Genomic DNA, 16,091 nt, shown 5'->3' with positions numbered 1-16,091 from the left:
CACCCCTCGCTCCGCTCCTCCCTCAGCCCGCCCCGGCGCGGCGGCGGCGGCGGCGGCGGCGGCGGCGGCGGCGACTCCTCCTGTCAGGAGCGGCAGGCCCGGCAGGTTCCCGCCCCTCTCCCGCCGCCTCGGCGGCCGGGCCCCCCGACTGCCCACGCGGGGCCCGGCTAGCTGCGGACCACCGCGGGCAGGGCAGGGGGCGCGGGCCGAGGGAGGCGGGAGCCGCCGGGAGGGAGGCCCCACGCGCGTGTGAATGAAGGACTGGGCGGGCCGCAGCGGCGGGGAGACCCCGGGCCGACGCCACAGGAGGAGCGGGCGGGCACCCGGCTCGGCGCTGACCTACACCCGCCGCTGGGACAAAGGAGGGAGCCCCTGACTGGAGGAAACCGGGCCGGGCCTGTGCAGCCGCAGGAGAAGGGCCTAGGGAAGCTGAGGGGAAGGGAGAGAGCGAAAGACCTAGATAGATCCGGAGCTAGACACGGTCAGAAGGAGGACAGGGGCAGGATCCAGACAGGGCTGCAGTGAGAGGCTGAAGGCCACACTGAGGCCACACGGAATCCCAGAAACAAAGGGTTTTCCAGAAACGGAAGAAACTGAACTTGAAATGAGAGGGCACGCCAAGCACCATGAAGTAAACCAGGCCAAGGATGAGGAGCCAGAAGCTGAGAAATGACCAGGGGGTGGGGGGTGGGGAGGATGAAAACGGGACTCTGACCGCACGGTGAGGGGAGTAAGAGAGACAGAAGGACATAAATCTACGGGGGGGCGGGGGGGGGCGGGGGGGGGAGGGACAGGATTATGGCGCTGTGACAGCCATCAGAACAGAGACCTAGATGGGAAGGGAGAAATGTGGGGACCTGTTACGGAACAAAGAAAAGAATCCCGGAACCTAACTGGTCAGGGAAGAAGGAGGAAGCCAAGCATTTTCCGTCCGGGGAAAGGCTAGCGAAGAACGGAAACTGGTAAATACAGGTAGGGATTTACGTGGAACCATTTTGAGAAAGGGAGTTCTCAGTGTCATCCCATCCTCCATTCATCCGTGTACCCTTCAGTCCCAATATTCACAGACCGCACTGGGGGCCCACAGCTGTGAACCAGCAACTCAGGTAAATGCAGGTGATTGGTTTTTTTTTTTTTTTTTTTTTTGGCCCCCAGCTCCCCTCACCCAGCCATTATCCTCCAGGGCCTCATCAAGTCTGCTAACTTGATTTTTCAGGGGGTAGGGAGGTGGTTGTGGGTAAAAGTTAAGCTGGCCGATTTCACAATAGCAGCATATTAGCAAGTAAAAAAAAAGAATTCATGGGACAGGGGCACCTGGGTGGCTCAGTGGGTTAAGGCACTTTGGCTCGGGTCATGATCTCAGGGTCCTCGGATCGAGTCCCACATGGGGCTCTCTGCTTGGCGGGGAGCCTGCTTCCTCCTCTCTCTCTCTCTGCCTGCCTCTCCAACTACTTGTGATTTCTCTCTGTCAAATAAATAAATAAAATCTTTAAAAAAAAAAAAAAAGAATTCATGGGACATTGAACAGGCAAAATTGGAACTTGGGTTTCCATTTCAGTTCCCATTCTCAAGGTTTTTGAAGAGGAGCTTCTTCCCCCTGGGGCAAGGCCTGCCTCTTTATGGACTATGAATAGTTGCCAAGTACTTGGTCAGTGCTCAGCACATTAGTAAGAAGAGATGATGCTTTTCACTAATAGGTGCACACTGGTTGTTTCCACACCATACCATGATCAGAAATCGGGTGAGCAAGTCATTAATCATATCTTTCCCCATCCATCAAGTTCTGCTGGCCTGCCCAAGTTCTAGGCATGAAAATCATGTATGGAAGGGCCTAAAAGAGGGCGGACAAGGGACAGTGTTTGGACAAAGGCTCATTTCCTTCCAGTTTAATCCTCTGTGCTTAAAAAAAAGCTAGACCACAGTTTGGTGTCAGCTGCTAGTGAGCTCAGTTTAAGAAAAGAAGGAAAATAAGCCTGAAGTTTTTGGTTGTTGTTGTTGTTGTTTTTTTTTAAGATTTTATTTATTTGACAGAGAGAGATGGCAGAAGGAACACAAGGCGGGGGGGGGGGGGGGGGGGGGGGGGGGGGGGGGGGGCCGCCCCGGGGGGGGGGGGGCCGGGGGGGGGGGGGGGGGGTCATCCCAGGACCCTGGGATCAAGACCTGAGCTGAAGGCAGATGCTTAATGACTGAGCCACTCAGATGCCCCAAGCTTGAGATTTATTATTTTTCAAATAAGAGACTTAGTGGAAAATGCAGGGTGAAGGAGTTGGAGATTGATGGCATAAGCACATTTTTCGTAAACAGCAGAGAATATAGAAATGCTAACTCTGGGGACCTTGACTGTATCCGTGCTGAGTCATCTGCATTTCCTATATTATTTTATTCCAGTAGGGCTAAGAAGGCCCAGACACAAATACACATACACACACCTCCACTCTCACCCCCAGACATCTGCCTCATTTTCATTACAGTAAATAGCAAAGTCCCTCCATCCCCTCCTGGGGCTGCTACGTGTGTCACTTTGTAAGCAGGTTCCTCAAGAATTGTGACTGAGGCTTGCCAAAAGTGAAGAAAGACAGGGGCAAGAAGGGAGAGAGAGTCTGTTCTGGGAATCAGACTTTGTTGAAGGCTTAGGGGGCTTAGAGGGGAGAGGGCAAGAGGTTGAGATTCCTTTTAAGAAACATGGTATTCAAGGAAGAAAGTTCTGGTTTGGGTTGTGGCTGGAGGGCTTCTCAGACTCAAGTAGCTTTCTTGACAAGATTTGCATTTAAATGCTCCCATGAGATTTTGAAGTAATGAATTCTTCTAATGAATGGAACAGGGGAAGTCCACATGTTTGGCTGATGTTTCTGTTTTATACAGAGAAAATTTTATAAGGATAGAGGAACAAAGCAGCTGCTGGAGGGTGGGGGGATGGGAAGAAGAAAGACTATGAAGGGGAGGTTTCTGGGTTTTTCCAAGCAACAGTCTAAATTTATAGCCAGACCACACAATCAGGACAGCTCTGAGGCTTTCTTCTTTAGGTCTATGATTTTCCTTTGCTCCTGGTGGCGACACTGCTATTGCATTTCTAAGGAGGCTGCAATGGGGAAGCGGAAGGAGGCAGGATGTACTCAGAAGGACATCTAGTGGGAGGAAAGGGTAAATAAAATAAATAAAGCCTTATTTTTCCACCACATCCTCCCCCACTCAAGCCTCACCAAGGGCCCCTCTCTGTAAGGTCCAGCCTCTTTCAACTTCTTTCAGCTTCTCAAACATGTGCTCTCTTACCTCAGGGCCTTCCCACCTGCTCTTTTCTCAGGCTGTAATCCTTCAATGCTCTCCTCTTTTGGCCTGGCTCATCCTACTCACACCTTTGCTGAAACTCCTGCAGAGAAGCCTGCCTTGATCCCTGGGATTAGGTCTTCCCACCCCCTCTACTCCCCTTTGGTAATATCCATCACACTTGAAGCTATCAGTTCCATGTCTTTAATCCTTACTAAACCATTAGCTCCCTGAGGACCGGGGCTGTTGTCTGCCTTGTTCAACACTAGACCTGCATCTAGCAAATGATCTGGCACGTGCAGGGCACCTGGCAAATATTTGTTTAAAATTTTGACTCAGTGGATGCATGAGTGGACCAGATGATCCTAAAATACTCAGCTGCCTGTGGCTTCTGACTAGCTGAAGGCTAGAGTATTTAAGAAGAGAATATGCTTGTCTCCCACAGTGTCCCTTACCTGTGCCTGGCATTCAAAGTCCTCCAAATTTTGACATCTACTTTCCTGTACACGCTGGCCTCCTGCGATGCCCTCATGTGTGGGGTCTTCCCCTATAATCAAACTCTGAGCCTTTGCCTGGAATGTCCTCCACTCCCCAACTTCACCTAATAAAATCCTACCCATCTTGGAAGCTCACCCAAAATGACATAAAGTTATTTTTAATCAACCCAGGTAGAAGAGACTCCTCTCAAAATCCCGGCCACATTTTCTTCCTCTCACTCCCGGGACTCCAGCCACATGTATTGTGGGTGTCTGCATCACTGCCTCCTTAACGTCCTCATTCAGAAGTTCTTTGAGACTCATCTATTTCATCTTCCTTCATCATAGGACCTAACACAACGCTTTGCATCTACTAGATGTTCAAGAAATATTTGCTGAAGGCATAGATGTCTCAAGTGAAGACATGGGGGTGGGAGATGTGGGCAAGATCTGTGATTCAAGACAAATGAGAATCCAATTCAGTGTCCACTCAGTGGCCAAGGGCTTCAGGTGCAGAGGAGAAAGAAGAAAATGAAAATGTTTCTCTTTCTGCTAGCACTCCTCCTCCAACCTCTAGAAGGTTTACTCCCAGCACTTCTTCAGCTTGGCTCCTACTGCATTATTTTACATGTGTTAATGGATGCTTTATAAATAAATTCTTTGCTAGTAGTGCGTGTGTGCGTCCGTGCATCTGCGCACGCGCTCTGTTCCTCCTTGCGGGGGTAAGCTGTCTTCTGTGCCTTTTACATTCCCCGGTAGTAGCTGGAACCAGACACTGAAGGGGCTGGATCTTGGAAGAAGATCATCCGGTTCTGGTCTCAGGACACCTGCCTCCAGGCCCAGCGCCCCCAGTCTTCCATCACCAGCTAAAACTCCCTTTCCGCCCAGCCCCTGGAAACACTTCACTAAGCTTTGCCTCCAGTTTCCCAGACCGCTCTGGGGTAGGAAGCGTCTGCCCACCATCACGCTGCCCTCTTCTGTTCAGAAAGTGCAACGTCGCTAATTTAAGTGGTCTGGATGGTGCCAGCCACCCAGGAAGACAAGATCCCTGCCACAGGCAGCCCGTCACCATAGCAACCCTCAAAATGGTTACTCAGCCATCTGGGTTACCATAGCAACTGGCCAAGTCTCTCCACCTCAGCCTCCCTAGGCCTTCTCCCCTGACTTGTCAGAGCCAATGCCAAAGAATCTCCAATCCTTACATGGGGGAAATGAGCAGAAGCTGGACCTCTGATAGGCAGCTGTCCCGAAGGGGCGTGGAATGCTTCACCCGCCCGGGGCTTCCTAAGGCACAGTGGAGATAATGGGAGTTAAGGCACTCCGTGAACCTTGAAGTGCCGCGCAGATGTTAGCTATTATTAAACTATCCTTCCTTGTAATGGGGGAGGCAGTGGGTTGCCCTAGGCAGAGCTAGAGCCATTCCCGGCATGGCCTCTTACTGGCCCGGAGACCTTGAGCAAGTTATGGGACTCTCTGGGTTTCTATTCTATCTACCAAGGCACAGCTGCCTCCTAAAGTTGTTTTAAGGATGAGGTCAAAGGAAGCCTGTAAGCTACTAAGCACAAACCTGGCATTCAGAACATATCAATAGGACCTAGGAATGTTAGCGGCCCCTCTGCAGTCTCCCAGGCTTTCTGTGACTCTAACCATTTTTTTTTCTCTCTCTTGAAGGAAACAGGCGAATGTGAGCCCCACTCATTCTGCCCCAATCTCCTTTCCTGCTCATCCTGTGTAGGGGCTCTTTGGTTCCTCCCAAACAGGGCTATAGGCACTCTGCACACTTTGGGGGAATTGGGAGGTTCCCCAAATTAGGCGCTGTGGCTAATCCCTCCACTTGAAATAGCATTGCCTGTGGCACCTGGATGGCTTAGTCAGTTAAGCATCTGCCTGCGGCTCAGGTCCTGATCCCAGAGTCCCAGGATCAAGCCCCTCATCAGGCTCCCTGCTCAGCAGAGAGCCTGCGTTTCCCTCTGCCTCTCACCCCGCTCATGCTCAAGTGACCTCTCTCTCTCAAAAATATAAATAAAATCCTAAGGGAAAAAAATAATAACATTTCCTTATCCAATACTACCTCAGGACAGAAACCCCTAAAGGGTTAGTGAGAGAGGCAGCCTGGAAGCTGAGTACGGATCCCAGAGAAGCCCTGGAGAGGAAACAGCTCACCAACATCAGGGCAGGCCTGGGGTGCAGGCCCTTCTCACAAAACCAGAATCCCTTCCCTCTGTGATTTTAAAGACTTCAGTCCTAATGCATCTCAAGTTCAGTATCTTAAGACTGAATCTTTGAAACCCATCTTCAGGGGACTTTCTTAATTACACTGGCAGGGTCCTGATTCATTTGAAGTGGTTTAGGCAAAACAAACAGATATCACTTCAGAAATCAAATTTCCAGACACAGAGCCAGGAATGCTTGAGCCCAGCTCTGCGTATTCTGGGAGTAGGGCATGAACCGTAAGCTGGAAGGGCCAGAAGATCAGATAAGCAACATTGGAAGGGACATGTGGGGCCCTGGGATTCAGAAGTCAGAATCCCACATGATGCCCCTGGGAAATGGGTTGAGTGGGACGGTTACCATTAAGATATGACTACTGAACAGATAAACCAATATTCTGACTACAGGGGGAAAAGCAATATGATAGATTTTATTTATTTATTTGACAGAGAGATAAATCACAAGTAGGGGCGGGGGGGGGCAGGCTCCCTGCTGAGCAGAGCACCTGATGCGGGGCTTGATCCCAGGACCCTGAGATCATCATGACCTGAGCCCAAGGCAGAGGCTTAACCCACTGAGCCACCCAGGTGCCCCAATATGATAGTTAAAATGTGAGGTGGTGAGTGTGTGATTACTGGAACTTCCAACTCAGTAATTGGGGAGGCAGAAATGAGGTGCATGGCTGAAATAAGATTGGCCATGAATTGATCATTCTTGAATCTGAGTGATGGGGGTTCACTATACTATTCCCACAACTTTAGAAGGTGGGGAATTTAGAGTTAGGCCCGGAATTTGGAGTTAGGCCAACCTGAGCCACGGCAGCCAGGGGGCGCCATACACACTCAGAGATGCTGAACCCCAGCTCCAATAGTCCCTTACTTGTCTGACTTCAGACAAGTTCCTTCTCCTCCTTACTGTAAAACCGGGAGAGTAGCAACTAGTTCCCAGGGTTCTGGGAGGACTGAATGATATAGGCACACATCTAGGACTCAATATACAGTGGCTTTTACAACTATTATTTCCTAGGGGATCCCAGCTGACATAAGCTCCTAGGAGCTCCTGGACTGAGTCCAGAGTTCAAATCCCCAAACCACCCACTGAATTCCTTAATTCCTAACTCCTCCTGGCTGTTCGCTCTTCATTTCCCTTCCTTCCTTTCTGCTGAGGCCAAAGAGAGGAGAACAGGAATAGAAACAAACAACAGGGATATGCCCTTTCTCCTCAGGTTGTCCTGGCAGTCTTATTTCTTTCCCAAGGCCCAAATCAAATGCTATCATAGTGCTAAGCTAGCAGTGGGGGCAGAAGTAGGGAAAAAGGCCTTCCCATTTGGAACTTCCAGATAACTCCGGCTTGCCACGTGCGCCACTCAGGATGCGTGCTGGCTGCCTGCACGGGAGGGAGCTGGGTTCTGAAGCCCAGTTGGAGCCTAGCACAAAGCAGCTCTAGGAATATGTGGCAAACAAGCAAGTGCATGATCAATGAATAAGAAAAGGAATGAATCGATGCATTCATGAATTAGTGAACAAGTGTATGAGCAAATGAATGACATTCATGGAATGGTTAATGTGTATCTAGTGCTGGTTACCTAACAAGCATTGAGCCAAGCACCTCACTCTCACTATCTCATTTAACCCACCCCATGAGACTCTGCAGTGGCACTCTTGCTCCCCCCATTTTAACTGTGGGAAAGTGAGGCTCAGTGAGGTTAGTCATTTCCTCAGGCTCACCCAACTGGCAAGTGATGGAACTGGACCTGGGACTCCAGTTGACTCCCAAAGCCATGCCCTTGAGTGAATGAATAGAAAAGAGAGCACAGGAGGGAGGAAACGAGTAAGGAGGGAATGCAGAGGGAAAGGCATGCCCAGAGACACACCCACTGAGGCTCCAGGCAGAACCTCCCCCTAGACACAAGGCAAAACCCTGGTATCTTCTTGAGTAGGGGTGAGACACAGCTGAGGACAGAAACTTCCACCCATCATTGGTTTTCAGGTTGCAGGGGATGCCAGACCATCTCTGCAGCAGCCTCCTAAATCCAGGCAGAGACTGCAGCCAGGTGCACCAGTTCTGCTCCTGCAGGAGCGCCAAGGCAGAGCCAGGAAGCTGGCCCACTTCTACCTGACAGGTGGCAACTGGCAGACTCAGGGCCAAATCACGGCAGGTCCTAGCCGCAGCAACTGGCTGGGCGCAGGATCGCACTTTGGTGGTGGTGGGTTATTAATACTCCCCCAATCCAGATATGTTCACAGACCTCTTCCTGGGGGGAAGGCTGCAGCAACAAAAGAAAACGCAGCCCTAGATTCCGCTGTACGGTCAGCTCCTCTGGTGTCATGTCATCTCTAACCCCGTGGGATTGAGAAATGACAGGCTTCCGTAGCCCCCGAATGAACCAGTCCTTCCTCCGCATTCCTAACTTCAGCCCTTAGCTGCTCCAGAACAGAGAGACATGAGTCAGACTGCCATTCCAAACCTGTCTCCGTGTCACCTGGGAAGTCACTGGAAAAGCATGATGGGAAACCAACAGCACAAAGCCGACACCTTGCAATGTGGCAATCACCTTCCTTTGCCAGCTGGGGTCCCACAAAGACCCTGAGCCTCAGAGGAAAGACAGTCAGGCTGTCTTTTCTGCTGCCTGCACAAAATTCTGCCCACGTGGTCCCTTTCCATCCCTGCAGCTACTGTGACCCAGATTCGCTTTCAAAGGGCTGGGGCTGAGCTGGTGGTGTGTAGCTACAATTCTTTCTGCCCCACTTTCATGGGACTTTCCTGCTACCGAAACCAAGCTCCAGGATAGGATCAGGGGACTCCCGAGGATACTGCCAGGAAGAAGCAAAGAAGCTAGGAAGTAAGAGGATCCTCCCTGGGTGCAAAGGTCAAAGAACCTGGGGCAAGCAAGACTGGAGGCTCTGGAGTAAGGGTTCCCAGTGGAATTGTTTTTAGGGCTCCCTTTCCTGCCCCTGCTTTCCTTTCTTCTCAACATGGTTTGGCCAGAGGGAAAAAAAAAAAAAGCCTTTCCACCTGCCCTCTGACAAAGCCCTAGTGTGAACAAAAGAAAGGGATGGAATTAAGAGGCCCGGGGCCCCTCCCTGGCTCACCTGGGAAACTGCTGCCTTTCTGGAGACTCCATTGACTCTTCCAGTGGCCCAGAGAGCTCACAAGGAATGCCACGCTAAGTGCAGTAACGGGCATGTTAACCCGTGTTGTCTAACACGTCCCGACTCTCACTCAATGATCATTCAAAGCAGATGCCATCATCTCCCTTTTACAGACAAGGAAACTGAGGCTCTAGGAAGTGAAGTCATTCACCCAAGTTTTCTGCCTCTAGGTCCACTTGTCTCCAATGGGCCTGGCATCTAACTGGGGCTAAATCCATTTTTTTATTGAACAAATGAATGAACGAACAAGCAAAGAGACTCCTCAGAGCTTCTATCCTGGAGGAGAGATGCATAGGTGCAGAGAAGCAGGCCCCTTCTTCTGACCAGGCATAAGCTCTCAAACACTGGCTCCCCAAAGGGAAGCCCTTGAGAGACTCCAGCAGCGGAGGTGAGGTGAGCTCTCAAAGCAGGGCCAACCAGCATTGGAGCTGCATCTCATGGCCCTCACCAGGCTTCTAGATTCTAGTAAGCCCACGCCTTCAGGGTGAGATTCTGGGGCAACACCAGGCAGGGTAAGATGGGACTCCTGACTACAGCAACCTCTAGATCTGGTGGCGGAAACAATGAACTGTAACATAAATCAACTGAAACAAGGGCTGGGCAGAGATACAATTGCTGTCTGTCTGGAGGGATCAGGGAAGGCTTCCTGGGGGAGGCCACACGGGAGAAGATGTTGGGAATGATGATTTCACCAGCACCTGCTGAGGGGTGGGTTGCTTTCTACTAGTTAACTAGGAGGCCAGTCCTTAGCCCTGAGTCCCTATGCTCCCCTGTTTCACAATGCACACAGGAATGTAATTATTTTTTCCCTGCTGTCCTCTCAACCAGACTGAGCTTTGTGAAGAAGGGATCACATCTTCAGCCATCTTTGAATATCAATGCCGAGAACAGGGAGGGTCCTGAAGATGTAAGGTTAAGTGGATGAATACCGGATTGATAGGTAGATGGGGAATTCTCCCTGCACCCCAGTCCCGGCCCAAAGGGGATCTCTTCTTCAGGACACTTTACTGCCATCTGCAGGAAATTTGTCATAATAAATATACAAAGCCACAATGACAGAAAGGAGGAATGGCGCCCCCTTAGAACTGTACAGCGTGCAACTGTGTTACACTCGGTCCTATACCCGGCTTTTCTCTGGGGGGTGGGGAGCACCCCAAAAGCCCCAAAACATACAACCCTCTTTCCTCTCCTGTGGGGTTGTGGTCCTTGGAAGACTACCTTCCCCAATCCCTCCCATTCCTTGTTGCCTCCCGCCAATGAGTAAGGCTATCACTAAAGCTGGCTGGGCGGTAACAGAGAGCCAGAGGTCTTCAAAGAGGCAAAGTTTCAGAGATCTTTGTCTCTGCCTTTTTACGGGCCAAGATCTTGAGACCTCCACCAGAAGTGAGCAGGAGGGCGCTCAGGTGAGTCTGGAGACCGGCTCAGCTCTTTAGATTGTCATCTGCACAAGATTCAGCCTGGCCCGGTTGCCACACGTTGCCTGAGGAAATGGAAATAACAAGTGTACCCAGAGTCAGAGGCCCTGTCTCTGCCAGCACGGTGTGACTACAGGCAAGTTGTTTAAATCCTCTGGGCCTCAGATCCTGACACATGTCCTACCTAACTCGCAGTTATTGTGAAATCTCTATGCAAACCAAAACACAGATGGACAGAAAACGGCTTTCTTGGTAATGGACTATTGTTCCATTGTAAGGGGAAGAGGCTTAAGGAGTTGAGAACAGGGCTGGCCAAGAAGAGAGAGAAAATCTGGCGGGAAAGGATGAGGATGGGAAGAATCGGGTTACAGCACGCATGCAGGCCCCAGAACCTGTGTGGGCTTTGTAGACTGAGATCAGCAGGTTTCTCGTCCTGACACGCCTCTCTGGTCCGACATGTGTGACCAGCAGGGCCCCTCCTCCCCCACCCCCAATCAGGCCTCTCAAGCACAGGATGCTGAATGGGGCCAGGGAAGGAGGGAGGTCTCTGCATTTGGGAAGACTGATTCAGACACCCCCACTTGGCTTCACACCCAGACCCATGGGGAGGAGAAAACTGTATGGGCCGCAGCTGGCTCCCAGGGCCAGAATGACTTCATTTCCTCCCAGAATGAAAGTTGTGACTTCAGAGAGACTCGGAGCACCCAGGGTCTCCCAGACATGCCCTTCCTGCACCTCACAGGAAGCAGTCCCCAAAGAAGCCAGGTTGCCTTTTAAATAACCCTGGTCGAACCCCCACCAATGCTCCGAAATCACAGCAAGATTGCAGCCAGGCCCTGCAGCAGCCGGCCCGCCTCTTCTCTGCTGCTAACGAAACACGCCCAACTGCAGCACACGAGTTATTTTTAACCATGACAGTCTCCACATTTTCAGCCTCCCTGGCCCAGCCCCCTCCCCAGGACTGTCATTTGGCAGCATCAAGAGGTGCAGAAGATCAGCATGGATGCTGGAAACACAACACAGTGCCCGCTGCCCCTCTGCTTAGTTGACCCAACAGCATCTTTAGAGACGTTGCCTGGGGCCCAAGCCCTCTCAAGCCCGCTCCACTCCTGTGCTAGACTTGCAATATTGAACGACAGGCAAGTCATCCCGTGGGGCCCCTCAGAGCAGCCTGGAAGGGGAACTCACCCCAAAGGGACCTAGAAGTATGTCTATGTGGTGGAAGATGGGGCTAGAGAGCATACGGAAGGAGGAGGCCACCTTCAGGAAAACGAGAGCTTTGTGGGTCCTGAGACCCCCTGGTCGGGGCCCCTCAAGGTTGGAGACTCTACAGACTGGGAAACTCTACAGACTGGCTGATGCCACAGGTCCAGACGTCTTGAGGAGGACCCTTCTCCAAGGACCTCCTGCTGCCCACAAAAGCAGTGTAAACTCTCCAGCTTGCCTGCAGGGTCTCCTTGGAAGTTCACCTTCTGCTAAAACCCTCCCTTCAGGACTTGAGCCCACAGAACCCTCTCCCTACCTAGCATCCCTTTACAGCTCACTGCCTGCTCCTGGATCACTCACAATTGGTCACACATTCTCCCCAAACGCTCCTTGCACTCCTCCCATCATTTGGGGTTCGCTGATCCCCAGTATGCACAAGGCCCTGTGCAAGTAGCTGGGGGCAAACACAGAAGCAAGACATGGTCTGGCGTTGCTAACAGTCCTGAGGGAGTGACAGGTTCCCTGGGGGATAACTGCCGAGCTGGTCAAGGGAGCACAGGGGAGGGAAAAGTACAAATATGAGAGCGAAGGAGGGAGCTCTGGATACCGCTGGGGGTACTGGGGACAGAGGAGGTCACACTTTCCCAGTGCCTTACAGAGAAGAAAGCTACATCATGGGAGGTCTGAGCCCGCAAGGCGCACAGCTCTAGGCATCAAGGTACAGCTCAGTGTGACAAGGTGCTTAGAGGTGGAGATAGCAGGAAGGTGAAGCTCAGGAGGGACCTGATTTCAGGGGCCTCTATTCCCCAGGCAAGGAAGGGCCAAAGAAGGCTCAGAAGCAGCTGAGTGACAAACAGGATCAGGTTCACATTTTAGAATGAAATACTCTAGTGAGTCACATGGAAGAGGGTCAAGACCACGAGAACTGAGAGGTGCAGGTTGGAAGACCCAGATGGGAGGGGACAAAGCAGCAGAGGCGGCCGGGGCATTTGTTGAGAGACACCAAAGAGGGAGCAGGACAGGCCTTGGTGAAGGAATGAAAGCGGGTGATGTCACTGAACGAGCTGCTGCTCGGCTTACTCTAGCTTGGTCTCTGTACTCTGGGCCCACTGGCAGCAGGTGACGCTAAGCATAGCTCCTGGAGGAGGCTTGGATGCCCTCGAGGAAGCAGCAGAGGGAGCACTCCACAACACTCCCCCCCTTTCCTAACCCAGAAACAGTGCTGAGAGCTTTCCATACATTATCTCATCTCATCCTCAAGGCAGCTCGGCACAGGAAGCAGTCTCAAGACAGGAAAGTGAGTCTCAGAGAGGACAGGAGACTTGCCTAGAGGCACACAGCTGGCTTGTGGCAGGATCACTGGCCGGCACTTCTCCTCCCTGACTGCGGAGCCCGCACTCCTGACCGTGGCCCCCGAGGCCCGGCCGGCTCAGTTCACCTGCCAGCAGAGAAGCGGGCATATCCCACAGCAGCAGGCAGCCCCAGCCCTCGGGCCGCAGGGAGGCTAAGTGTGTACCACATTTTCAGAAAGCAGTGTGAGTGAAACTGCCCTCTCCAAGGACTTACTCCAAGGAAATAAACTCAACAGAAGTCAAGTGCTATTATTCATAAAGATGTTCTTTGCAGCACTGTCTATTGCGGCAAAAAAAAAAAAAAAATTAGAAAATGAGTAGGATTTTTAAAATCATGAAATGTTACACAGCCTTTATAAATGGTAACTCTAAAGCCTAAGGTGTAATATGGAAAATCATTTGGATGTAAGAGTAAGTGAAAAAGGTCAGATCCAGAATGGTGCGTAGGCCACAAAGGCAACTGCATGGGGACAAAGATGGAGAAGGTGCAAAACTGCATCCAGGCCTCTGGCCAGCTCATGGGGGTGAGGAATGGCAGAGTCTACAATCTTGGGTTGTTCTTTAACGTTATTCCATCATCTTTCCAACAGTAACAATGCCAAATTGGACTCCAGCTGGCTTGTCAGAGCGCCCCAGGAGGCCCCCTGCATGACCCACCCCCAGCTGGTGCACACAGGCCCAGTGTCACCTTGCCTCCCGCCACCCTGCTCGCTAGGGCCTCTCTTACCAGCGACTCTGACCACGGCCCGCTCCGCAGGGTCCAGCACCGAGTCCTGGCTCTTCCGTTTCTTCTGCTCATGCAGTGGAAGGTTCCAGGGTAAGGTGTCCCCGGGGGGACATGGGGAGAGGCTCCCTGACCTCTCGCTCCTATACGATCTCTCACTCCGGCAGGACCGCTCACTCCGGCAGGACCGCTCACTGAGCGTTTCTTCGTCTGAGGAAGACATCGCCCAGGCAGGGGCTGCCGTGGGAGGGCCTGGGAGCCCAGGGACAGGTGGTCTGTGGAGAGAGGAGAGCACATGAGTAGGTGAAAGGTCGGTCATATAAGGCACACTGGGACTTGAGAAGCAGGTGCTAGTCGTAGTTCTGCCATTGACTTGACCTCGGAATCTCAGTTTCTTCATCTGGAAAATAGGATGATGATAATGCAGGGCAGTATGAATTCACAGGGGTTGACAGAAATCCCAGGATACAATATGTAAAGATGTTCATAAATGTGAAAATACTCAGGGCACCTGGGTGGCTCAGTTAGTTGAACGTCCGACTGTTGGTTTCACCTCAGGTCATAATCTCAGGGTCGTGGGATCCAGGCCCTCATCAGGCTCTGTGCTCAGTGGGGAGCCTGCTGGAGATTCTTTCCCTCTCCCTCTGTGCCTCCCCCTACTCTCTCTCTCTCAAAAGAAATAAATAAAATCTTAAAAACAAATAAATAAATAAATCTGAAAATACTCTGTAAAAGTTAAGCTCCTATTCCTAGTAAGCGCCATTATTGTTAGTTGGTCATTTGGACCTTTCAAGTCCCACAGATCATAAGACGTGGATTCAGGTTCTGCCCTAAGGAAGCTATTTGACCACTGAGCCTCAGCATCCTCATCTATAAAGTGAGGATGAGGATAGCAGCTACACCTCCCAGGGCTGTTTGCAAGACACAAATGAGATCCTGCAGGTAAAGCGTGGAACAGGGCACATTAATAAGCACTTAATGGACAGCATCTACTGTTCTATTCCTGTTCGACCTACCTCCCAGGAATGTTGTAAGGATAAAATGGGGCAGCAGATGGGAAGTATTTTCAAAAAGCTAAAGCACGATCTCACTGGCAGGCCTGAAACAAAGCTCGAGCTAGAATAGACAGAAATTCTACATCTGTCCCATTCCATCTTTGGCCAAGTCTATTGAGAAAAGTACTGAACTTGAAGTAAGACCGACCTGCGTGTCAACTCTGGTCTGGCCACTTTACAACTGGTGTGGTCTGGGGCAAGTCACTTCACCTCTCTGGGACTCAGTTTCCTCATCAGCAAAATGGGGGTACTAGTTCACCTTAGAGGATGTTTTAAGAACATAGTAAAATGCAAATATAAAACTGGCTGGAACCACACAGGGCACACAATGGGTGTTAGATAAAATGTTCATTTGCTTATTCCAAGGACTGCTGTGGGAATAAGTGGCACAGCATGGGGGTGGGGGAGGTGATACAGAAAGTTTTTCTGGTCATTTTAGCTAGTGAAGAGACCTGAATGGAAACACAACCACTCTGGGGCCAGCTGGGCTCCACCAGCCAGACTGGGCAGCCATCCCTCAGCCAAGCCAAGCTCCTTTCCCAGAACCATCTGCTACACATGGCCCACCACCCCAGCGGCCTCATCAGAGCGCGGATGGTGCATGCCTTCAGCTTCCAGCCTCCCTGGAGGCCCCAAATCCAGCTCAACTAAGCAGCTCTCACTTTGGCTCTAGGGCCCAGGTGGGCGGGACACGGTCAGCTTTCCCTTATGGGGAATACCTGCACCTAGGTCTCTGGGTACAGCTCCTCCCGGATTCTGGGAACCTCAACCTGAAGGGAGCAAGGGGCAGGGGCGGGCTCCTGGGTCATTGGCAGATCCCCACCAGAAGCACAGAATGTGAAAAGATAACAAAAGAAACATCAAACGTTTGCAAGAGGCCTCCAAGCAGCCACTGGCGGATAGAACAGCCCTTCCAGGGCCCCTCCTGTGCGGGAAGCATTGGGGCCCTTTTCCCATGGAACATCAAGAAGGAATCTAGCCACAGAAAGGAAAGGACCCAGGATCTGGCACAGCTCTGCCTTTTATCCTAGCATTCCCCCCTCCCCGCAATTACTTCTGGTGCCCGCCTCCCACAGCCACGTCCGGTGCCCAAGCGACTGCCCCCGCCTCGGGGGAAATTCAGGCCAGGCTTCCCTCCCCAGCGTCAGCCGCGGCCAGGAAAACGCCCCTCCTCTCAGACCACCTGCTTCAAGCCAGAACCGCCCATTCCTCCCCAAGACGCCCATTTACTACAAA

General features: G+C 51.7%; 1 protein-coding gene and 1 long non-coding RNA gene across 19 annotated transcripts in view; one reads left to right on the top strand and one right to left on the bottom strand.

Moving 5' to 3' along the window:
• Positions 1-14,073, bottom strand: part of MACF1 (microtubule actin crosslinking factor 1) — a 338,037-nt gene extending 323,964 nt beyond the window's left edge. For 6 of the 18 annotated variants that reach the window (XM_059377363.1, XM_059377360.1, XM_059377364.1 and 3 more), the window contains exon 1: positions 13,804-14,071. In XM_059377363.1, the coding sequence (XP_059233346.1) occupies positions 13,804-14,023 (220 nt within the window). In that variant the 5' untranslated portion in view covers positions 14,024-14,071. Of the gene's footprint in view, positions 1-13,803 lie in introns of all 18 variants that reach the window. The other 12 variants (XM_059377368.1, XM_059377370.1, XM_059377369.1 and 9 more) reach the window with 5 other exon arrangements.
• LOC132002269 (uncharacterized) lies at positions 799-4,488 on the top strand. Its single transcript, XR_009399784.1, has 3 exons — positions 799-1,106; positions 3,024-3,141; positions 3,933-4,488. It is a non-coding gene; the product is annotated as an uncharacterized LOC132002269 (long non-coding RNA).
• Positions 14,074-16,091: the final 2,018 nt, after the last annotated feature.

This window comes from Mustela nigripes, chromosome 14, assembly GCF_022355385.1.
Source record: "Mustela nigripes isolate SB6536 chromosome 14, MUSNIG.SB6536, whole genome shotgun sequence".
Taxonomy (NCBI): Eukaryota; Metazoa; Chordata; class Mammalia; order Carnivora; family Mustelidae; genus Mustela; species Mustela nigripes.
Note: the sequence above shows the minus strand (reverse complement) of the source record. Positions and strands in the feature narration are given on the sequence as shown.